The following is a 25,503-nucleotide window of genomic DNA, read 5'->3' on the forward strand; positions in this document are numbered from 1 at the left end:
ACTTACCTGGTATATATTCGCCTGTATGGTACAGATCTTCAGTAAATGGAAGTCAGAAATGACACACGTGCTGTAGTTACACTCCGTATATGTAAACCTACTGTGAGGAATGCTGATCACATCAAAAAGGAACACAGCATTATCATTACACTGACCATAGAAAGGATTAATCTTGAACCACTCACCTGTGGTCAGCCTAATCCATCCAGCTCAGGACAATGACCAGCACCGATCGGTGATTCAATACACAATTACGATTACGGTGATAGGTGAATACTTGTTTATGACACCTTGCGACACTCTTTACTACTACTGTAGGACTACGTTTTACCTGTGGGCCGGCTCGACAGTGTTTTGACTGACATATACGACAACATAATCTATTTTGTATACGGTAAATGACATGTAATTTGAACGCCTTCAAAATAGTTACGGGAGGTCCGCTGCTGAATAAGACAGTTATTATTAATCCAAAACACACTTAAATCCCACAAAATATGTTTTGAAGATCTAACCTTGGAAACGTAATTACTGGAGCAAGGTCAGCTATCATTTAGATTCATTGATATGGGAGATCCAAAACTCACTCATCATATATCAGTAAGCAACACACTTTTTTTTCCTTGTACACTACAAAAGAAATTGTTCTTAAAGATGTCTAACGAATATGAAATGTATGTATGCCCTTAAATATTACTTCATATTATTAATTAAATGATCGAAACAAATGTGTTGAGCCATAAAACATATTTCCAGCCTACAATTAAAATAACAAAATGTATATAGCCCTAAAATAAAGGACAGTATGATACCATGTTTTTTGTGAGAGCTCTATACATAAATGTCTCAATCTAGACATTTTTTTTATTATCAAACTTTCGAGAACATTTACTACATTTTTTTCCCAGTTATTTTCTCATACCTTCCAAAATCATCAAAACCTGGTCTTGTATTTTAGATCTAAGTATAACTTTATAATAAACGCATAAATACTGTTGAAACGTTTTTGAACCCTGTAATAATATCGTTTGATATCATCCAAGCATGACCATTAAATTGATAAAAATTGTACCATGTTAAGTTCACAAGGTTTTGAATCTATTCTCTGTAACCCGTCCTATATTAAGCCTTAATTTATCTCTGAACACATGCAATTTTCACTTTTTTTTCCCCCTTAAAACTTTCTCATTCTGTAAGGTATGTAATTATAATATCTTAAAGTGAAAATATATATAATTAAATCCAGATAACAGTAAGCATTGCTTTTCAATAGGTAAATGTTGTTTTTTCTGACATGTTTAAAATTTTTTTCAACCCGCTACCAATAATGTGGTTAGCCACCAATCTGTGGTAATCACTGCCCTCTGTGACCCACGTCAACACCACCGCTATGCATGCAGGGCTGTTTTTACGGCTGATAAAGATCGAGAATTATCTAAGATTGAGGAGGTTGATACAGTCCCATTAGGTTTTGGATGTCTTTTTTGCCATTAGGTAATGTAGTGCTATAATAGATACTCATTAATACATGTCACTGGTGTACTTTTAGAAGTGGCAGGATCCGTGTAGGGGGGGGACGGGGCATTGGAGGGCGGTATAACAGGGGATTGTGGAAGAGATGAGGATAGGGTGTTGAACTCCAATGTAAAATGATAGATCAATGTTAAAGTCAAAAGACAAAATGGTAAAGATGAAAAATAATTTGAAGTTGAGACAATCAAGCTTGTTGGGGATAGTCGCTTAAAATAGAATTTCCAGGGAATCATCCTAAACAGGACTTAAAGGATATTAGGATACAAAATCTTAAGACTAGGAAAGTTAGGAGAAATGGGGAAGAGTACTAGGAAAGTGAAGAGGAAACGGAAGAGAGAAATACATATTGTACTTATAGAGTAATGAAAGGAAATAGCTAGAGAGTCAAACTTCATAGAGGTACTAAAACCAATATAAGATTGTCCTGGACGAGAGTGAGGTAAAGATAGCTATATAGGGCAGAAAATGGAACATGTTTGGAACTTATCTCAATCAATAAAACAATACATTTTCACTTAAAGGATAATGTGGCTAACATTGACAATAAAGAAGTCTTACCAGTAGTTTTCTCCACCTTTATCAACGTCTTCCTTTTATCCAGAGGGAGCTGTCTTTACTCACCACAGACCGTTAAATGTCTATATATCCCCCACCATTAGGGTTTTACTACATACTGTACCATTAATGTATTGTACAGTCCACAGACAATTATGCATTACACACCTGGATGGCTTCTCCAATACAGGTAAAACATCCACAGGTGCAAACAACCTGTCCAAAAACTGCAATATCTACAGCTAGTATTTGCCTTAAATACAACGCTAATATACAGGTGGACTAGGAGAAATTAATATTCAGATCAAGGTACATGGCCAAGAAAATTGTCACATGTTAATCGATTAAATTATCATGTTTTCGTTTGACCTTCGACACTTAGACATTTGACTTGGTCATTGAAATCTCATTATTACATGATAAACATATGTTAAACATTTAAACAAACATGGCATTCGAATGTACATACCTAAACCAGTTACACGAGAATATTGAAAAGCGCTAGCTATCGGCATTCATTCATGATTTGTCAAAGTGAAACCCAATGTCCATCTACCTATCAAGTTTCAATATGGATATCAAATTCGGGACAATAGCAAATTGGATAAGACATCGAGGTATGAAATCTGGACATAATAGAACATTGAATAGGCGTTATAATGACAGTATAAGATTTCAAGTTCTCTTTAAGTCACAATAAGTAATTCTATACTGGTTACTCGTATTTGGATATGTATTGGACGTCAATATTTACTATCATTTAGACTTTTACGAATAAAGAAAATAATGGACAACTTAATGTTTATAATACCAACTTACAAGATAAATTGTATTTTTCTCTCTCGCTATCTTGATGCACTGAATACCAGTTGTTTGCTGGATGAAAATTGAAATAGACTTTTTGAAGTTTGCAGCTGTCAGTATTTTACAACAATAAAGCTATATAATTTATCATTTGGACAGATAAGCTGACTAATCTCTACAATGGAGATGTTTTTGCTAGCCTTCCTGTAATCATTATATTTCAATTTAAAGCAGTTGACACCTGGCACAGCATGGTTAGGCTCTTGATGTAAAGATGACATCAAAAGGTCAAACTACCAAATCCTACAATAAAATACATGGGTTTTTATTGAACAATAATCATACACTGATTTAGTAAAACATGGGTTCATCATTAATTATTGTCATTTTTTTTTAATATGAAGATGTTTGGTTTGTTCTATTAATGGCCAGGATCATTTAATACATACCAGAGTTTATGAGGTGGAGGAAAGTTGGGCGTACCAGGAGAAAAACCATCAACCAACTGTCAGTACCTTATACAAAGAGATTCAAACTCCTGACCCAGAGATGAAGGGCTTGTAGTAATATGTTGGAATATTATTTTAAACACTCAGCCACCATAGCCCCTTATATATGAAGAGGTAAAGAAATATTTGAAAGCTGTCGTTGCAATGGTAAATGACATTTCTGTTGTAAAAAACCTGACGTGAATGACCACTCAATGACCCGTGGACATCCTTAATTCAGAATAATGCAGGTAATGAAGCATAAAGTTGACATTCAGCACTTTAAACCCTTCTAGTTTTGACACACAATGTGAGAGAAACAACATGTATATCTTTTCTTGTTTGTAAAATCCTGTTACACCAGATTAGCTCCAGGCTATGTAATAATATCATTACACAGAATCGTTTGTGAAAATTGTCCAAGTTAAAGGTGCAAAGCACTTGTCGGGAGTACTCGAGACACGCGATTATGGGATCAAAATGACCGCAGAGGACTTTTTCACAAGCTCATAGACTATATATAAATCTTTAAACACACAGAACTAAATCTCAAGAGTTCACGTACTGGATCATCAGATATATTTCTCCAACCGGATATAAACAAACGGCTGTAATATCAAATGCTGTGTATATTTAACACTAAAAAACAGGATCTTAATATCATTGTATTTGATCCAATTAAGATTTTATTGGAAATATATTGCAATAGATGTATAGGGACCTTTAAAATGTACTTCAGGGAGACACTAAAATAGTAAACTTTGATCCATATGTACCTATACATCTATATGTATGTTCAAGAATTTGGCCAATAGTAAAATGTGCAACAAGATCAGAAACTCAGGATCTCAGAAAAATAAATAAAAGTTCAGTATCTGGTAACTATACTTGAACAACCTAAATCAATCTGTGTTCATGCAGTCCTGTCAAATTTAATTTAATTTGATGTCAGATTAATATCTCAATCTATATACATTGATCAATGTGCAATTTCTTCGCCAACATGAGCTATACCTATATCCGAGACTACTTGCAGTGCAGTCAAATTCACCACTAAGAAGTTATGACAATTTTGGTTGCTATAATCTAAGGGTCTAATACCACATATTGTTGTAGTCTGTTGATTTATTCTAAAGTCCAATATTTCCCCTATAATCAGTGCACCTGTGTCTTTGTTACCTGTTACTAATGTTTGACAACGTTGGGCCAACATCGTTAAGGCCTAGCTTCGTTAATCTACCATGTATTTTATTTGCCCCACGCTGACGATTTCACCTGTGCTACATAAACAAAACACAAAACACTTCACTTTAAACCTCAACATTGTATCAAGACAACAGGAGAAATTGCAAGGTCATTGAAAACTTTTGTAAAGTGACTTTTTATCCTTTGGGTTTAAATATGCTGCCCCCCAGGGCTGGAGATCAAAACCTACACTGTGTCCCAGTGTCCCCCAACATGTACAATACAACACTTTAATGTACATGGTGTAATCATGATCTTTATACAAAACCTTCCAAGTTTTAATCAGGGCATTAACTGGGGAAAAAAACTTGAATACCTGGTTCTGCAAGTAAGTGAGTCATCTTAACCTGCATATCGCACTACAAAACGACCCGGCCTGGTGTCCTTTTGAATTTCAATCAATTCTGCTGAACACAATTAGAATTTTATCACAGCGACATGTGTACATAGAACCCCAATTTTGCCTTGACACATTCCTTACACAACAAAAATTTACACGGGTTACGTTTGATTGTATCGTCAAGAAATTGACATGTACCAAACTACACATACTTTTGTTAACCAGTTTTAATATCTTATTAACCTGCAACAATTGTCTGAACTTGTGTATCAGTAAATAAAAAAGAACAAAATAAATTAGCTAGACTTTTGTCATAAAGGAATGAAAAGACTTAAAGAATCTGATTTAAGAGCATATAAAGGATTCAGCTTTTAAACAGATTTTACAAAAAGAGACAAACGGAAGAGGAGAAAATGTATTGTCCAGATCTGGACATCTGAACACTATAATCGGAGTGGTCTACCAATTCAGCTACCTGGTCCGCCTGATCAACACAATCCAATCCCACTACAAAATATTTGTTAACTTTAAAATCTATTACTGCATGCAAATAAAATTCATACTGCAGTAAAGTTCATCTTCATCTTATATCCTGAATTCAGATATTACCTTATTTTTTTTGTGACATAATAGTACATGTATTGATAATCTTCAGAAAATATAACTGTAATATAATATAACTAATATAATGCTATAACTGCTATAATGATAGCTGCATGATATTAAAGATCATGTCATACTGAATCAACTTTTTGCTCAGGTGTGTGTCTATCAGGTGTAAGACAATTTGATTGACAGATTATCAGTTTGATGTGTTTACTCAGAATACACCATCAATACTTATCTTTATAGGTGTTTTGACCTGGCAAACACTTACAACATTTAGGGTATCAGTGTTATTTCTCACGCTGTACAGGATTTTAACCGTAGCCAAAATTCTACAAAGGAGTGTACAGTACATGTACTTTAAAATGTGTTTATTTGATAACACAACAACTTAACAATGTAATGCAAAACCTTTAGTGGGATATATACCAATACATTATGTACTATTGGGTTCATTATTCCTTCAGGTGTACCAATGCTCCGTAGTACAAAGGGAGACAACTCTTTACAACTTTCAATTTTGGTAATACCACAATATTTCTAAGGTCCCTTAAAGTTGTATTGCTGCTAATTTCACTGTAGTGATATGTAACTTAAACATTTGATATTTAAACATTGACATGTAACTTGATGATTTAGCTCCCCAAAAGCATATGTCGGCCTATAAGAGAGCCGAAATCTAGGAATCATATATTCCTGGTTTTGAATAAAGCGCCTTCAATCACCGCCATGTTCAGTGACTTCGGGTTTTGTCGGATTCCTAATCGTATCACGTGACTGACGTTCGACACGACCTGCACGTGGTGAGCCAGGTAACTAGCGTAAGCATGCACACATGTGTTTGTTTACATTTTCCTTCTGGCCTATATGAGCAAATCATGCTAGTATATGTCCACAGATTGAGTATTTGAAACATCCAATTTACACATTACCGTAAAATGTTGTGTGTATCAAATATTGTAATGTGCGAGCATTATTTTCTTTGTAGATAGGGTCTGATGAGGTCGACCACATATTTTGTTTATGAAAAATTGTTGATATTTTCTCTTGGTTTCACAACTCTCGTTTTACTTCGAGATTGTCGCGACGATGTTAGGAAGAGTTCGGAATGATTCGGCATCTTTCGAGCCTATTTTTCACGTGTATACGTTAAAAAGATTTTTTACTTTTATAATTAAAGATACTTCCAGTGCTTCAACTTTATGAAAAGTGGTAAAATTAGAAAGTTTAAACCTCAGGCAGACGGAGAAAAATATGTATAACACTTAAACAGTTTTCACTATGACCAAAAGAGCGAAAGTTATAGACCATACAACTTAAATATTTTCAAGTAAACATATAAATATTTTTCTCTTTTTTTTATCAAACACCCAATCATTTTTTATAGATTAAAAATATCAATCATTAAACATAACAATAAAAATGAGAAAAATTTTGGGTTTTTTTTTTAGTTTTTTTTTTTTTTTTAATAATCCTTATTTCACATATGTATTCAAAATTAGAATATGTAACACACATGCTTCTTTTTATAACCAAATTCAAACTTTAACATAAAGTACATATTATTTATCTGAGAAAATTTTGTTCAATTAATAATGACATCGAGGTGTCAAATTAACATGATAAAGTGAGGAATCAGACGAAAAAAACAGAGCATTAATCCTTAAGTTTAAAAAGATCAACGCTGTCTGTAATATAATCTTTTATCAAACACCAAATATCTTAAAAAGCCTCTTTTAATGCTAATTAACATCAGTAAGATTATCTGTCTAATCATCCACTGCCGGCATTAAATCACGATAATTTATTCATGAAGACACTGTGTGTCGAGGATTGCAGCCATTCGTAAAGCTGAGAACGTAATTACTACCACCAAAATGATGGCCCATTGCACCAGACAAGATATAAAACACTACATAATTCATGTCATGTCGCTGAACTTAGTCAATGAGAATTCCGTACAAATCCTTACATTTACATGGGCATATAGCGTTAATATTAGATGCATAGCCAACTACTACGGAATATTTGATGCATCCAGATTTAATTTGAAAGGCTGTAAAAGACAACGAATGTCTCGCACCAGTGCTTGGGAGTTATCACAGCCACCGCTTTGAATGTTCTGTAATTTAATTAGATTCTGTGTCTGCGTGCTCAGTGTTGAGGAATGTCGCCACAATAACAATTAACATCCCCATTAGCCCACATGTCTGTACCTAATTACCATAGCGACCCTCATCTCCATGTTACAGCTTCTGTATCATTGGTGTCTGGTGTGTGTGCTGGTATTTTCGGATGGCTCATGACATTTGATATCTGCAAAACTGATATTTTTTTTATCCTTATGATCAAATGCCAGACACAGATATTTCAACAGATGAAAAAAGTTATTTCACAGTTTCTTTTTATCTTATTTCAAAAATGATATCACTTTTTTTTCTCTCTTGTTTTTCCTTTTACAGAAACAGATTTTATCACTGTGAATGCATAATAATTGCACTGCAAATTTTTTCTGTTTGATTATTACTGGCAGAAAGATAAAAAAAAAATTTAATTTCTGACAGCCAGTGCAACATATTTTCCAATGGAATTTTTAACACAAAGCAAATTAAAGTTCCACATTAAGGGGAGATAACCTAGCTTTTATAACTTAATTGAGTCTGTCCTTGCTTTTAATGTTGATTTTGATTTAACCTAGCAATGACCTTACAATCATTAAATAATTGGTTATATCTGATATACCATTACCCTAGAAATCTTTATCAGATTTAATTTGTCAAAGTGTCATTATCACACTCCCAAATGGTCATTGGTGATAAGGTATTAATATCTTTGATAAAACTTGATAATCAGTACATCTAATGGATCATACAGGTAATACATTCATCGTTACATAACCACATGATTCAATACACATAATCATATATACTCAATACACTGCTCATTAGGGTCAATAACCTTGGAACAGGTCAAATGACCTTGAGGCAGCGAGATAACACATCATACATCATAATTACTAGTCATCACTTTTCCTAACTGGGATCTTTCTGGTGTGTCAGACTGACCACTTAACTTGAAACGACCACCACCTGGAGAGGCCAGCCTACAGGGTTTATTCACTAGAGTTATAGCTTGTGATAATGAAGTGGGTCATCACCAAATTATTACTTAGAACTGGAGTGACCACCAACAGCTTCAATGGTCAACACATAATATACTGACCACTATAAACACTGACCACCAGGATTGATAAAGCTATAGATGTCAGAACTATTTATTTTGTACATCCATTCACTAATAAATCTGTTACAGTGGGGACAAATATCCTGTGGGGCAGTTTGACAAATTACTGTTGATATGATCAAAGAAATATACATACCAGCAGTTCTATGAAATATATTTCTCTTGTCTGAGATTATAGTAAAATATTTCCTTTGAAATACATTTGTGAACTCAGTAAAATACCTGTAATAGCTTGATAACTAAGACACCAATGTCTTCTGGAGTTATTCAATCAAATATCTAAAACCCTGGACCACCATTGATTTTAAAAGTCATAGAAATAGAGTTTGTTTGTTCTCCATTAATAATACTGTTTAAATTGACCTCTTGGCCCACATGGTGCCTGCATGTGATCTTATTACATAAATCATTTAAAGGGAAAATTGATTTTGTAAAAAATATATATATGATGGAAATAATGAGGTTCGATTGAACTGCTAATCAAATGAGGCCTTTCTATCAGATATTCCATCTTTGACAAAATAGAAAATTATTATTTTTATAGAATACCATAATCTAATTTCATAAAATGACAGCAGTCTATTTCGTCTTAATCACAGAATTATCTGCTCTAACTAGTTGGTAATGATTACGACATCATATTTTGAGGGTAAAAAATACACTCTTTTCCCTGGTAAGCACACAATTCCTACCTACCTACAAGGGCAGATAACAACATATAGTATACAAATATCATCAGAGAATATGTTACAACACACAGCTAGTTCAGTGGTTTGTTAATAGCATACAATCTTTACTTCACAATCCATTCCTACACAGTTTGAAAAATGTCCACTCAGATGACTTCAGTAGAACCTATATACAGAGATAGTCTTCTCGGATCAAAACAAATAGACTGATCGAGTTCCAATTAAATTCCACACAGTGATCTGTAATCTATAGAAAGTAAAGAAGTTTCCTATTATTCAGACTGGCCACCGTGCAGTCCAATATTGGAAACAATAAAAATCTGGCTCCAATTTTGAATGTCAGGGTTCAAACTAGGGGGAGATAATTTAGAATTGTACCAATTAATATGTTCATCACTTCACAATGTTAAGACCTAGCTGTCAATAGTGAATACTGAGTTGGAAGGACATGTAGAAGAATGTTTTGTACAAATACTGAGAGACACGATAATGCTATACCACTAAAAGCTGCATTTTTCACAAAAGAAAATTGTTGACTTAATGGACGTCCTAAATTGATTAAACTTTCTCTTAATGTACAACTTGGTTGACAAATTGTCTGTCATAGAGACTTTGTGTTACCCTCGTGTCGCCCTCGTATCACTTCCTTTCTGGTTCAGGCTATTAATAGTAGCTGATATCACCGAATGTATTCCATCTTAATCAGTTGATTGTAGAAATCGTAAAGGAGTTAAAATGAGCTCTTAAGAAAATCGAGGGAAAATGACTTTTAAGAAAATCAAGGGAAAATGAAGAAATATATTTTGTGTAGAAATTGTAATCTGAATAATGGATATAAAATCCACACATGGGACATTTAGTTTTTTTATAAATATCATGGGAATTTCAACTTTGAATAAAATTAATGCATGTTAACTAACATTGTAATGCAGCATGAAAGCAAATATTGAAAGATTCCAGCCAAAAAATGGGTAGGTAAACTAATCAAGTACAATAACATACAATATATAAAATAAAATCTTTTGTTTGTAATATATAAAATGTAATCTTTTGTTTGTAATATATAAAATGTAATCTTTTGTTTGTAATATATAAAATACAATCTTTTGTTTGTTAGAATAAGTCAATAAAGCTTTTACCAGATTGATTTCTAAAATGACAACAGCTGTTACTGTATGTGTTGAAATTAATTGATTTACATAATTCACATACTATTTATAACTTAGATACTCTTTCTGTTGCAATCATACAAGTAGATTATATTCTGATGTATAAGCATTGGACAGTTGTTGAATTTGTACATCCTCCCCATAAAATGCCATGGATCACATATGAAACAAAAACACTCATAGTTATCTTATATTTATCATAATTCATTCAATTTTTAGGCTTGAGTCAGCAAGATTTACAGAATTTGTTTAAAACATAACTTGGTATACCATAGCACGCATATTTTGAGGCATGAAGCTAGTTCACGTACTACTAAACTTTATCAGCTAGCTTGCTGGCTTTTCAAGCTCTGAAGAAAATTTATTGAATTTCTCAATTATACTATTTGTCAACATTTAAATGTCGGAAAAAAACCCATACATGGTACATCACAAGCATTTACAAGATAATAAATCTTGTCATCTTAATGTTTGAAATAACCAAACATTCTTGAGACCTTGACATCAAACAATCGGGAGTCATCATGATAACCACTACAATGGCCTTACAAATAATTCTCAAGCCTCTCAGTAATCTCCGCCTGAAGCTCCTACCAAATTGTCACAAAGAGATGAGTTAGTGTACAAAAGACATTCCATTACACTGAACTGAATATGAAATCCTAACAACAGAATTATTTGCGGATATTGGTCCATCAATCGGGAAATGTAAATCCGCATTCTGTTTTAACAAGACATGATATTTGGATATTAAACCAGTCAGCATATTTCACATACCTCCATCGGTATTGTTAAATCAAGATAATGAAATGCATAATTTATAAACTTGGACAAAAAAACTGTGAACTATCTGTTAATTCATACATGTATTAAATCACTTCATGACCACTATAACAAAATCTGGATTAATCAAAAGTGCTTACAGCAGTGAATAGAATCTGAACTAGAATGAAATATTGACTTTTTTATAAATTATTATACTGACTATGTGGCGATATAACTATATGCACTGTCATGGATTTCAAGTTCACCCACAAATTGATTGTTGCTTATACAAATCTTAACATGAAAAAAGTTTTCAAAAATGTCACGGAGCACAGCCATAAAATATAAACACAATGACAATCATGATAAAAATTAAACCTTATTGAACTCACTAAATCAATAATGTATACTCAGCTTGACATAACATTACAGATTTTAGATTTCATGTCTGCACATTTTCCAGTAGAATTTAAATCGTTATCCTGAAATCGGATATCCAAGCTTGCTTTCTGGTCATGAAAATAACTAATTACGGCACCTCATCTAGATGAAATCAATAATATTTTGAAAAGAACTTTGACCAAATTTTACATCTATATAAAATAAACAGCATGGGCATTTTTCATTCTTTAACCCACTTTCAAACTTTCAAGCAGCTGTAAATTTCAACTTCATTTGATATTCAAAGAAAGGTCATCATTTATTGATAAGAACTAGCCAATCAAAGGGTTTAGGCCTGCATTGACCAAACTAACTACTTTTTCATTTCATTTTATTTCATTGAATGAAAATTATTCCTTAAAATGTTAAATATTTTAAAAAATTCAAAAACTTTAATTTTCATTTAAAGAGGACAATACTTTACTGGAAGAAAGTAATCTTTCATTCTGTATAAGATTTTAACACTAGTCCATTGTGTAAGGTATGGAGTTAATACTGAAAGAATTAAAACAGACATTCTTTGTAACTCTTAAAATAATTCAAGGTTAAAACTACAGGTGGCTTAAGTAACAGTTTAAAAAGCTAGAGGTTAGCACCTTTTGTGAAAATATAACTGTAGTGTGTTTTAAATAAATCTTTTGTGTTTTCAATGTCATAATCCCGATATAAGGAACCGCTAAAGAACTTAATGGACGCTTACTGTTTGTAAATAGTCAATATGGAAATATCTTACTGTAAAAGATAAATGGAATATGTCACTATAAGTATAGGACTTGAATTAACAATTATTAGACTCCAAACTGCATCTATCATTTTCTTCAAACATATGGTAACAGTTTGATAATACTATTAATCATGATCAGCATTTATTTATAGTTTTCTTATAATGATTTAAACTAGAAATGTAAGGACGGCTTGCCTCTTCTATATGAAATCAATCACAGGGTACCCTAGGACAGACATGGGTATGACATGCTATCTCCCACATGTCTCATGGCCAGGGCCTATTTTTGTTTGATATTTTCACAGGGAATAACATCTAGTCACCACCCTACTCAGTGTTAGCCATTTAAAACTGGCATAAAACCAGAACATGTTGTTAAAAAATAAAGTCGAATGAACAGGCTCTTTATGGAAATATAATACCCGAACAATTATTGTCTGAAATGTCTTCTTTACAGCCACGCTATCTCATGTCACCACCTAATCTTCGTTAATCCACTCAGGATTATAACCTCAGACACAACAGCTTAATTAGCAGATATGACTCATCAGAATATGTGTACCCATAATGATTTTTTTGGTAAAGGACGTAAGATTCAATTACTTTAAGACAAATTGTCACTTTTATGAATTTCTTTTCATTATTCTCTTTTCCTTTTTAAATAGAAACCTTTCTTTAAAGTCATATCCACATTGATTTTCTAGTAAGGTTATCAAACCATTGCACAATATCATGATTATCAAATTTTCATGCCTAATCACTCAATCAATGTGTCATATGCAGTTTAACAATTTATATTTACAGACTGGCTACTAAAGATTATCAAAGTAATACTGTATATGATTTTGTTCGCTGAATTACCAATTTAGGTACTTTGTCCCACAAGGGGAGTTAACTGAATTTTTAGACTTCAGTTGCAACATTCTTGTCTTGTGGCCAGTCTACTATTATAGCCTGACAATATCTTTGTTCTAATATCAATAGAATAACTCCATCATCAATATATGTCCTAGTGTGTGGTCACAGAGTTTCCTCTGATGAATTCATAGAACAATTATCTTGTGTATTTCATAGTAAACAGTTCCCTATTCAGCTGAATAATTTCCAAATCATCACAATGTTCTTTTACATACAGAGCTGGATGTAAAACAGGAAGCACTATACAGACCATAGATCAGTCATTATACACAGGGGCATGAATGTGTGCATCATGAAAGAATGTATGTCATGTTACATGCCCCTGTGATAAAACATCATTACAGTACATAAACCATACACTGGGTTATTGCTTAATATATGTTCTTGGCTACGTGATATTTCGTGTCCCTGTGTCGGATGACTAAAGAATTATGACTTCAGAGTCATGAATATCATCAAAATTACCAGGGTATTTCTTTTTTTTTTGTACTAAAGGGGGTGTAAGAAGTTAGGCAAACAGTAGAAAAAGACAAAACACACTTGTTCCTAAATATCTATTCAATATTTTACTGAAAATTAGAACAAAAAATCATTCAACATATCAGATCTTCTGATAAAAAGAAATGTAAGAATCGTACCTGTTTCTGCAATTGTATTCTGTTTGGTAATGGCATCAGTGTATTTCTGAGAAGACATAAGATCCAACGGAATCAAATTCAGTGGGGGAGCCTCCATGGTTACTGTGGGAATGCCTTGTCTCATCTAATTCAAGCACTGATCACCCAGTCATCCGAGGTCTTTATTACTCCTCGTCACATTCTGGTCCTGCTACTATCGATATTGTTTTCTTTATAAAGATAGAAGTGTCCATCTTATTTACAATTGCAGCACCAGGTCGAAAAGCTGAAATGTCCATACATCTCTGTGACAAGCTTTGCTGGCTTGATGTAGGATGTCCAACAATTGATATTGAGAGAATTCCAGCAGACGACAGAATCACACAATACACATCCCTCTATCCCTAGTGCATAAAGGCTTTGTCTCTATAATCTAAATTTGTCACAGTTACCACTTAGGCATGCAAGCTTTCTTCATTCCTCAGTCTGTGTAAGCCAAATTTATTTTTGTCCTGGTTATGATGTATTACACTAACATTAAGGAATATTTTTTCTGCGGTGTTGACATTTGAAATCTTTGTGTGTCGACCGTCAATAAAAGGCAGTTGTTCCAACAGGGGGCGGGTAATGAGGAATTATGACTGGAATTTCCTGTACAAGATCAACGACATCTCGCCTAAAAAAGAAATTATCATATTTACATAAATATACATCACTGATAATGTTACATAAATAAATGAAAATCAATAGATATTGAAGCACACATCATAGGAATTTCTTACTTTGCGAGTTAGATGGCAGTGTTAAGTATTATAAGCCTCTACAACTTCATTGATAAAAATATTATATATATGTTTCTAGTTTACGGCCTCGGAATATATCACTTACTCGGGTTGATAACTCACCGTATCCACCTGAAAATAGAACTGTTTTATTATATGACATTTACAGGATATTAACCCGGTTCTTCAAAAAGACTTAACTACAATAAACAGGATGATATTTGCAAATGTTCCTTTTACAAAACTTGCTGCCTTCCGCCAAATATGTTGCCGACTATTTATAATGACGTCACAATAGATTAATCCGACATCTTTGAATAAGGAAACTCCCGTAACGCTATATTTGGGTACGACTCGACGTCAAAAGTGATTATGACGTCACATCTCAAGGAAGTTTTCCTCGATCTATTTTTGACACAGGTTACTGGACTCGCGAGAGATATCTGGACTGAGTCCAGTAACCCGCGTGCTTTTTGCCGCCGATTTCGGGGTTGATATCGCAGTTGATGAATACTTCTGAGAAACGTATTGGCCAATCAGAATACAGCAAAAGCACCAGTCATATAATAAATTATATTAACATTTTATGGTAGATTTTTTTCATTTATGATGAAATGCAATTTTTGTTATTTTTGGAAATGTTGTTGTCTAAAAGAAAATATTAAATTTTACACAAGGACATAGTCATTCCGCCAATGGAGATATCAAAGCTAAAGTAAGTTTGATTGTGGAGACTTATGTGTATGAAAAAAAACAGGAAAAAGGAAGTTGAGCTAAAGAAAGATGGAGTATAATTCAAGTAGAGCGGGGCTGCAATTGTTGAATCAGGTATACAGCCTTGACATTTATATTAGACTATATACACAAAGATGGGTGGAGTTTTGCAAAGTAACATTTACCATTTACCATGATATTTTCAGCAATGTTTCCATGGTAACGGAAAAAGTGCAAAAAATGAAAACCTAAAAATAGCAAAAGGTACTACTAGACCATAAAAAGAATGTGTCTATGAAGTTTCGTGGAAATATCTCTGCTGGTTTTAGAGTTATGCTCCGGAAATGAACCTGCTACAAAAATATGATATTTTCAGCAATGTTTCTATGGTTACAGAAAAAAACACAAAAAGTGAAAACCTTAAAATAGCAAAAGGCACTACTAGACCATAAGACTAATGTGCCTATGGAGTTCCGTGCATATATCTCAACCGGTTTTCCAGTTATGCTGCGGAAACGAACCTGGTACAAAAATATGATATTTTCAGCAATGTTTCCATGGTTACGGAAAAAGTGCAAAAAATGAAAACCTAAAAATAGCAAAAGGCACTACTAGACCATAAGAACAATGTGTCTATGAAGTTTCATGGAAATATCTCTGCTGGTTTTAGAGTTGTGCTCCGGAAACGATTCTTACACAAAAATCTGCCATTTTCAGCAATGTTTCCATGGTTACAGAAAAAAGTACAAAAAGTGAAAACCTTAAAATAGCAAAAGGCACTACTAGACCATAAGACCAATGTGTCTATGAAGTTTCGTGGAAATATCTCTTCTGGTTTTAGAGTTATGCTCCGGAAACGAACCTGGTACAAAAATATGATATTTTCAGCAATGTTTCCATGGTTACGGAAAAAGTGCAAAAAATGAAAACCTAAAAATAGCAAAAGGCACTACTAGACCATAAGAACAATGTGTCTATGAAGTTTCATGGAAATATCTCTGCTGGTTTTAGAGTTGTGCTCCGGAAACGATTCTTACACAAAAATCTGCCATTTTCAGCAATGTTTCCATGGTTACAGAAAAAAGTACAAAAAGTGAAAACCTTAAAATAGCAAAAGGCACTACTAGACCATAAGACCAATGTGTCTATGAAGTTTCGTGGAAATATCTCTTCTGGTTTTAGAGTTATGCTCCGGAAACGAACCTGGTACAAAAATATGATATTTTCAGCAATGTTTCCATGGTTACGGAAAAAGTGCAAAAAATGAAAACCTAAAAATAGCAAAAGGCACTACTAGACCATAAGACCAATGTGTGTATGAAGTTTTGTGGAAATATCTCTACTGGTTTTAGAGTTATGCTCCGGAAACCATTCGTACGGACGGACGGACGGACGGACGGACGGACGGAACCCATTTGTATATCCCCCGCCAACTTCGTTGGGCAGGGGATAATAAATAGAAAAGAACTTTGCCTCTTTGCTATTACTGATTTTAAAATGGCTTTCAAACAATATTATATTAGTTGTGAATGGTTTTTATAATTTGGTTTCTTGAACTGCCTCATTGAATTAGATAGTCATTAAAGGATGTTCTGCACGATACCTCGATGGAAGAAACCAAAGTTCAAACTGAAAAACCATCAACCTCCAGCCAATACATTGCAACAACTCTTCAAGTAAGTACCCTGAGTTGAAGGTTTAAAATAGTTGAAGAGCAAACACCTTAACCATTTTGCCAACTCAATAACTTACACTTGATCAAAACATGGTAACAAAACATGAATTAGAAGCTTGCATACATGGTCACAGATTGTCATTAAGCCTCGATTTCGGAGAATACATTAAAACAGTTGTCCCGTTAAGATTTAGCTTGAATAATTCATGATCTATAGATATGTTTCAGAAGGACAGAGTTCAGATTCCCCATAAAGATGTTTCTAGTTTAGAGATCTCCTATTGATTTTCTTTCCGATACTTGACTACCAGAGTAGTATTTATTTCTGTTCCAAATTAGGAAAAATTCTCTAGTAAAACTACCATCAATATTTCAGGACCGGAGCTCATGTGTAAAAAGGCTGGCATGTATAAAGCGTCATGAGGTTAAATGGTTAAATTAGCACAGTCTCTTGTAACAACTGAAGAACATGAGACTCTGGGTATTATTGAGACCAATGTATATGTTGAGTCTACAGCATTTTCTGATGTCTGTTAGTATGTAACAATAATCTTCAGATTACACAGAATAAGATTTATATCACTGATCTCCTTCAGTTTGGCCGAGACTCTTCCTAGAGTTTCCTGGAGACGGACTCTGCTGACGTAACTGAAGCCTTTAACGTACCTCCAGGAGAGTCTTCCTCGGAAATGTCAGAAGTCACGACTGTCTGATCAGAAATGGGTGATCTATTATCACCGATAAAGATTCAAAACACACTGTACTAAACAACCCCAAAGAATTTCTGGCTCCGATTCAGCACTGCTCTACAAACCATATTTTTAAGCACTGAGGCTTCCAGTTACCATGGAAACTTATGTCATCAACGGATTGTATACAGGTTCTGGAATTGTCAGATTCTTCCTGTAGAAAAAGCCCGGTTTTATCTAGCTATTTGTCCTTTTGTTTATCACAATGTACATGTATATCAAAAATCTACTACGCATATCTGGTGATGGGCATAACAGATTGGAAATCTGTCACAATACCTAAGGCTTTAAGGAACAAATCTTGAACAATTCACACAATTGATTAACTGTAAGGCAAGTTTGAATATTGGATGAAAATCATGGTTCTTATTTTTATAAGGTTAACAAGTCGTATTTTTTTTATAACATTATTAGTTCTTTTTCTTGCAGGCTTATCATGTGATACATACAATACAGACTATCACCCATCTTTAAAATCTTTCTTATATTTATACAATTAAGACTAAATTTTAAAGTTTTTTTAAACTTTTTTTTATTTTAAACTACAGAGAGATAATCTAGCATTTGAATTTAGCTAATGAATTGTTATAAAAACTTAAGTCTAGTGGCTTTATTTTTGTAGAGCTCTTGATAGCTCCACTTAACCAGTTCATCCTCGTTGGACACTGGGCCAATGAATTCAGTTTGACCTATAGGCATCTACACTGACAGAAATAAATGTTTACAGATGCACTTCGGATAGAAATAACAAAAAGTCGACCAAATCCAAAATATCCTGATTTAGATATTAACTGGGGTTGTGTCCATTATTATCTTCGATGTAATGTACACCAGGCACTTTAGAAGTTCCCGTACAAGTTTTCGCCTGTATGTATGTTGGCTGGAGTTTGACATTCCATCTTCAGATTTCCTATATATCATGACAATGACTATTCTCCAAGTGTTTATATATATACCTCTGGTAAATATCACATGAAGTACTGCAGCGTTCATAAGCCAATGAATGCAGGAAGAGACACCTTGGTATCCTAATAATTCCTGAGATGTCTGTCGCACAAGATAAAGTCTGAAGAATAAAAAGAGGCCCTTAGGCCTTTTAATATCCCTTGATTGAAGGTCAAGGTAATTCATTTGAACAAACTTGGTAGTCCTTCATCCCAGCATGCTACATGCCCAATATCAGTACCCTGGGCCTTCTGGTTCTTAAGAAGAATTCATTTAAAGATTTTAGCCTATTTGACCCCTGTGACCTTGAATGAAGATCAAGGTCATTCATTTGGACAAACTTGGTAGCCCTTCATCCCAGCATGCCACAGGCCTAATATCAGGTCTCTAGGCCTCATAGTTATTCACAAGAATTTTGTTTAAATGATTTTAGCCTATTTGACCCTGTGACCTTGAATGAAGGTCAAGGTCATTTATTTGAACTAACTTGGTAGCCCTTCATCCCAGCATCCTACAGGCCAAATATCAGTACCCTGGGCCTTCTGTTCTTGAGAAGAAGTCGTTTAAAGATTTTTAGCCTTTTTGACCCCCGTGACCTTGAATGAAGGTTAAGGTCATTCATTTGAACAAACTTGGTAGCCCTTCATCCAAGCATGTCACAGTCCCAATATCAGTACCCTGGGCCTTCTGGTTCTTGAGAAGAAGTCGTATAAAGATTTTGGCCTATTTGACCCTCGTGACCTTGAATGAAGGTCAAGGATAAAGTCTGAAGAATAAAAAGGCTTAGGCCTTTTAATATCCAGGAAATTGCACTAAGATTATAATTTCCTCTGTTACTAACCTGGATCATATTGATTATATTAACAGAGTATGACGATGACGTTGAGGTTGAAGATCATAATATTGAAACAAGGAAAGAGCATAGATATAACCTTGAGTTCAAGGTCATAATAATCCTAGATTCCTAGATAAATGGGGATCGAAGAAATACGGCAGATTTAAGATAAAGGTAACAGATTTAAGATAAAGGTCAGATGATCCTGTGCCATTATAACTCATGCCTTGGTGATAGTTTAAGCAAACATTCTGACCTTGAAAGTGGGTCTTTGAGGTAAAGGAGTCAAAGGTGAAAGCCATAGCTATAGGCTGGGAGAAATATGAAAGTTGTATACTGACAGAGATCACCTACAACCTTAAAACTTTAGCAGAGAATTTTTGTAGAGATTGGCTACTCAGTGAACTACAGAGTTATCATAAGAGATACTATGGTAGGCAAACCAAGGACAAAGTGTATCTACAGACAGACAAGTGTCAGTGTAATCATTGAGCCTGTCAGACCAAGGTCACACCAGGCTAAGTATAGATGTGGACAACACACGTACAGCACTTACTACCTACTCTCACCAGGACTGTCTGCTTTAATCCTATCAAGCTCATTAAACACCTTCAATAGCCTCTCTGTGGTAGCATTATTAACCTTCTGGTCTGAGTATTTAAAGGACTGACCACAATGGTCAGCCAGGCTATCAAAGGGTGCAGCTAGTACATATTATAAGTAGTTTGAAGAAGGGATAAAATGACTTGGCCAAGAGATCCCTAATTTTTTATGAAAATTTACATTTCTAGAATATCTTCCTAATTTGAAACTCCAGATTCATATATATGTAACCCAACCTATAATTCTCCTACATCAATATGCTAGGTTAAGAGTGATTGGTAATTTTTCTTCTGGTACTACAACTATCCTCCACCCTAGTGTCAAGTCCTTCCATCACTCCAGCTGTTAATAGAACTTTAAACAATATGTCATAACCCCATACCAGCTAATTCAAGAAAATTCACAGATTCAAAATTAAGGCATTTTATTCTAGAATATCTTTTTGTATTAATATAATCGTTGTGAAAGATTTTTTGAGTTTAACAGCAATTTTGATGCTTAAAAGTCATGGGATCAAACCTCAATGGACGCTTAAATTATTTTAGCTGAAATAGTCATTAATCATAAAGACTTCATTCTCAAGGTGTTTTATATAAAACAACAGTAAACTTATACATTTATACCATGTGGTTATATAATCTACACAGCTGATTAGGTAAACATTACCTATCTATACATGTATATATATATATACAGTGCTGTTGCTGAAACCCTGACGATGACAAACTCCCAGCTGTCTTGTTCAATGTATTAAGGATGTAATGCTACGTACCTAACTGCTATCTGTATATGAAATGATGTAAAGGAAATATCCTACTTTCAATAAATTACAATCAACCAATGGTGTCTTAATTATTGAAACTCATATCGTGTAACAGCTAAAATAATCTCCTTTATGCTAGCTCAGTTTCTGTACCTCATAATGGAGGAATTTCAATTTCAATAAACAAACCTATGAAAGAAGCCCGGGTTAAAACATTTACTTTAATCTTAATGTACCTTTACCCAATAAACAATGAATTTTTCATACAAAACTGATATTTTAAACAAAATAATCAAAAGGTTAGGTGTTAAATTAAATTCAAACATGCCAAATTTTTTTTATAATTCATTTAAGTTGACCTTTGAACTGTATTACATCTCATAGTTGAAATTCATCAAAATAGGGAAAATATTAAATTTGATCAACAATTACTGCGGTAATTACCTGTCTGCTGAGTGAAGTCCTCCCTTTAGCTAAATGTCCTCTGTTATATCCATTTAATAATTAAGAATGTAAATGTATAAGGGACTGTTTGTTATCAGTCAGGAAGAACACAAGACAATAAGGTCTAAAGCCAAATGTCCAGATCTGAAAATTGGCACTTAGATACACCATGTAGATATTAAGTGTATGAAGTCATTTTGGATCCAATTAAGAGTCCAGTGTCAGAGACAATAGTAAGAACAATCTTCATAAATCTTCGTAAAATTGGAAGATAGTCCTTTAGGTGTGCAATCTATGCATTAACACAAATGGAGAGTTAGAGATCCAATATTCCTCCACAGTCAGCTCCAAAAGAATTAGATGATCCCAAGACAAACTTACACAAACAGTGTGAATGGAAATCCTATAAACCTATAATTCAGAGCTTTGAAGGGTCGATGATGGTACTAAGGATAATTGAACACAGACAATTATCTCAAACATAAAGAATAAATTAATGTTCCAAGGTTCCTTAAGACTTGGTGATTGTCCCTGAGTGATAGTGAACAAACACTGAGGTGAGTTAGGGGTTTCAACTCTGACCCAGATACAGTTTCCAAGGTTCCAAGGGTTGGAGATGGTACTAAGGATAAGCGAACACAGACAATTAGGCGGAGTCCATCTCTAACAGATAAAGCACATCTCCTTCCTATATAGCTCTCACTGAAGTATATAGATCATCAACCATATGGTCAGATCATACAAACTGGACCAGCTTCTATAGTCATAACAAACTGGCTAATACACATACTGGTATAAGTCTACCTGGCTATTTACTCTCCAAATATTCCAAGGATTTTGGAATCAGGAAAAAATTCTTTGACAGGTGTAACCATTTGCTGATAATATTGTGGCTCAAATATCAATTTAAATTTTAACTAATTTAACTTTGGTTACCATGTAAATTAATTAAAACATCTTCACTTTCTTCCTAAGAGAATTTAAAAAGGTTGCCATATTTCACGTTTGAATTTGCCCATATTTTGTATTTTGATTATCTAATGCTTTGCGTCATTCCAATATGGCTGCCAGGTGGCCATATTGTTTTCCAGTTCCACCAAAAATCATATAAACCCTTTAAAAACTATTATATAAACGTGGCAATAAGTCAGATAATGGTGAGTTAATTTTGCATTTTGTTCCTCACCTTCGAGTGATATTGAAGTTATGGCTCCTGTACCCCTGACATTCTGACTATATAGAGATATACCACCATGAAGACGATTTCGGAGTATGACTGTTGCTATCCATCAAGGTGAATGTAATGCACATGCATGTGATGTTAATAACGACTTCCTGGCCCTATCTCTGTATAGATCCCCTGGGTATAACTGTAGGTAAACATATAGACCCTAATGGCTACAGACCCAATAATCACACATACAGCACTAAGGAACAGACAGTTAATTAAGTTTAATGACATTCCTGTGATTGGAAAACCTTATGTGGTATCTATTTACAACAGGCAACTTACCAATTGATCGACCAAGAAAGAAAACCAAATGTGGTTGGTGCTACATCATTAGCATCTAATCATCAAAAAAAGACCATCGTGTACAATGTTTTAATAAGAGCAAGCACTGTCTACTGGAACTGCATAACTTTTAGATAATGTTGAAATAGGGAACCTGTATGTGATTCTGTTGAGCCAATTATTTTTGTTGTTTTCATTGGAAATTTCAAATATTTTAATCCCCAAAAATATGTATTATTGGAGACCATTTAGGTATTGTTGAAAGAAGAAAATATAATTTGGTATGGACCCTGACAACTAATTTCCATCATTCATAAAGAGTTCAACCCCTGGTATAGTAGATATTTAGTAGATGTCCATTAACAATCCCATTGGTGTACAGTAGAATCTCCTAAAACTGTTGTTGTTATAAGTCCTATTGTCAGACCATAAACCTTATCTTTTTGATAGATATTTTAAAAGGGAGTCAGTAGAAGCTCAATAGAAATTGCTAGTCCATCACTAAAACTGTCTACAAAAAGAGGATACAAATAATAAAACTGTACAATTGATGCTCTGGTAAAATTTAAACAAAAGATTGTTTTTATAAATGCAAGTATTTTAGATTCTGATCACTTTGATTCTTGAATACTTTACAACTAGGAGAAGAACATTTTTCTCAACTAAGGATGGGGAGCTCAATTTTTCTGAATTTTCAAAGAGACAGTAACACATTTAACATGAATACCTATGTGTCTTTTTGTGATAGAGAGACTCTTGCTCATTTCACTATACCACCTATCTGAAACATACAAAGACATCAATCAGAGCAGGCCAACCAATTTAATGTTAGAATAGTCAATGGGTGAGGTTTCTGTTTGATCTTGGCTACAGACAGAAGTCGAACCTTGATTTATGCTTTCTCAAAGAAATGACCAAAAGGGAGGCAGTGTGTGTCAAGAGATTCATTATGATGTGAGTACCAGATAAAAATCAAGAAATATCAGTTTTGTACCCCTGGTTCTATATAACATCAGGATAAAATGTCACACCACAATTTGGTATTTTTCAGGAGGTGCATAGGAAACAATAGTTTGTCTGTCATTTCATTCCATTCCTTAAATTAGGTCACTTTTTAAAACATGCAAGTGAGACAACAAGTTGAAAAGGACAAAAATGACAGAATGATAACTAATGAATTAAAAACAGAAGTGATTCAGGTAGGTGATTATTTGGGTATAGGTTTTCCCTATACAGTGCGGAACTTGGTTGATATGAACTCGGATAATTCAACAACCCGGTTTAATACGAAGAACTTTGCAGGTCCCGGCCGAATTCCCTCTTTATCTTTGTTTAAAGAACTCGGATAATTCGAATTCAGAAAACTCGAAGAACTCGGATAATACGAAGTACATTTTTGGTGCGAATGACAAAAATCATACATAAAATGTTCTGATAACTCGAAATGAAAAATGATGAAATCGCCAAAAATGCTAATTTCTTTTTCATAAATCTGCCTTAGAACGGCATTTCAAAATGTATATATCGGTTTTATTGTTATAATTTTGCAACTACCATCGGCGATATTGACATCTACAAAATAATGTATCTTGCTCACATCGTTTTACGACATGGAACTATTCTATATATACCAAGTAAAGATATCGTCAGTAGATATGAGAACTCGCTTAATTCGAACACTCGGATAACTCGAAGTTTTATCTCCGTCCCTTCGAGTTCGTATTAACCGAGTTCCACTGTATCTACTTCAGAGCTGCCCCCATCTGCCAGATGTGTATACTCTAACTTTCAAATCTAATCTTTTTAGTACAGGACAGTCGATGAAAACAGTCAGGAGCTGTAGCCAGTCAGAGTTAATATCCATAGATAACACATGGTCTGTACATAAATCAGTATAATATTGACTACTTATTAACTTATACACTCGCTGTATGACAGCATATTGTCTATGATTACTCCATGTACACAATTTACATTCGGATAAATCAATCATTTTAACCTGTATGGGTATCAAAGTGGCAAAATGATACTTGCATGAACTAATCAAGAAAGTGTGTAAAAGAGCGAGTCCAACACGGTAGTTCCTTCCAGTAAGCTGATTTTTTAATCAGAGAGTTGTTGACCGTAGTGATTTTAATCAAGAAAGTGTTTAGGTGGCAATCCAACATGGAATTATCTCAGGGGAAATACTGCATTTTTCAAATAGTGATATGAAATGATACTTGTCGAATCCTATATAGCCAGATGGTTGTGATAAGAGAGTGACAATGACAGGAGAGGCAGAGTTGTACGTATAATAAATATCATTGATAAACTGTGGGAGAGAGGTTTAACTTCAGGGAC

At 34.1% G+C, this 25,503-nt stretch overlaps 1 protein-coding gene across 7 annotated transcripts in view; it reads right to left on the bottom strand.

Moving 5' to 3' along the window:
• LOC138320803 (kazrin-like) overlaps positions 1–25,503 on the bottom strand; it is an 85,244-nt gene that overhangs the window by 44,716 nt on the left and 15,025 nt on the right. For 3 of the 7 annotated variants that reach the window (XM_069264034.1, XM_069264061.1, XM_069264024.1), the window contains exon 2: positions 14,159–14,813. The exons of 1 other annotated variant lie outside the window; for it this stretch is intronic. In XM_069264034.1, the coding sequence (XP_069120135.1) occupies positions 14,159–14,282 (124 nt within the window). In that variant the 5' untranslated portion in view covers positions 14,283–14,813. Of the gene's footprint in view, positions 1–6; positions 30–185; positions 340–2,091; positions 2,215–14,158; positions 14,814–25,503 lie in introns of those variants that run through there. 3 more of the 7 variants (XM_069264095.1, XM_069264080.1, XM_069264102.1) reach the window with 3 other exon arrangements.

Source organism: Argopecten irradians, chromosome 1, assembly GCF_041381155.1.
Source record: "Argopecten irradians isolate NY chromosome 1, Ai_NY, whole genome shotgun sequence".
NCBI lineage: Eukaryota > Metazoa > Mollusca > Bivalvia > Pectinida > Pectinidae > Argopecten > Argopecten irradians.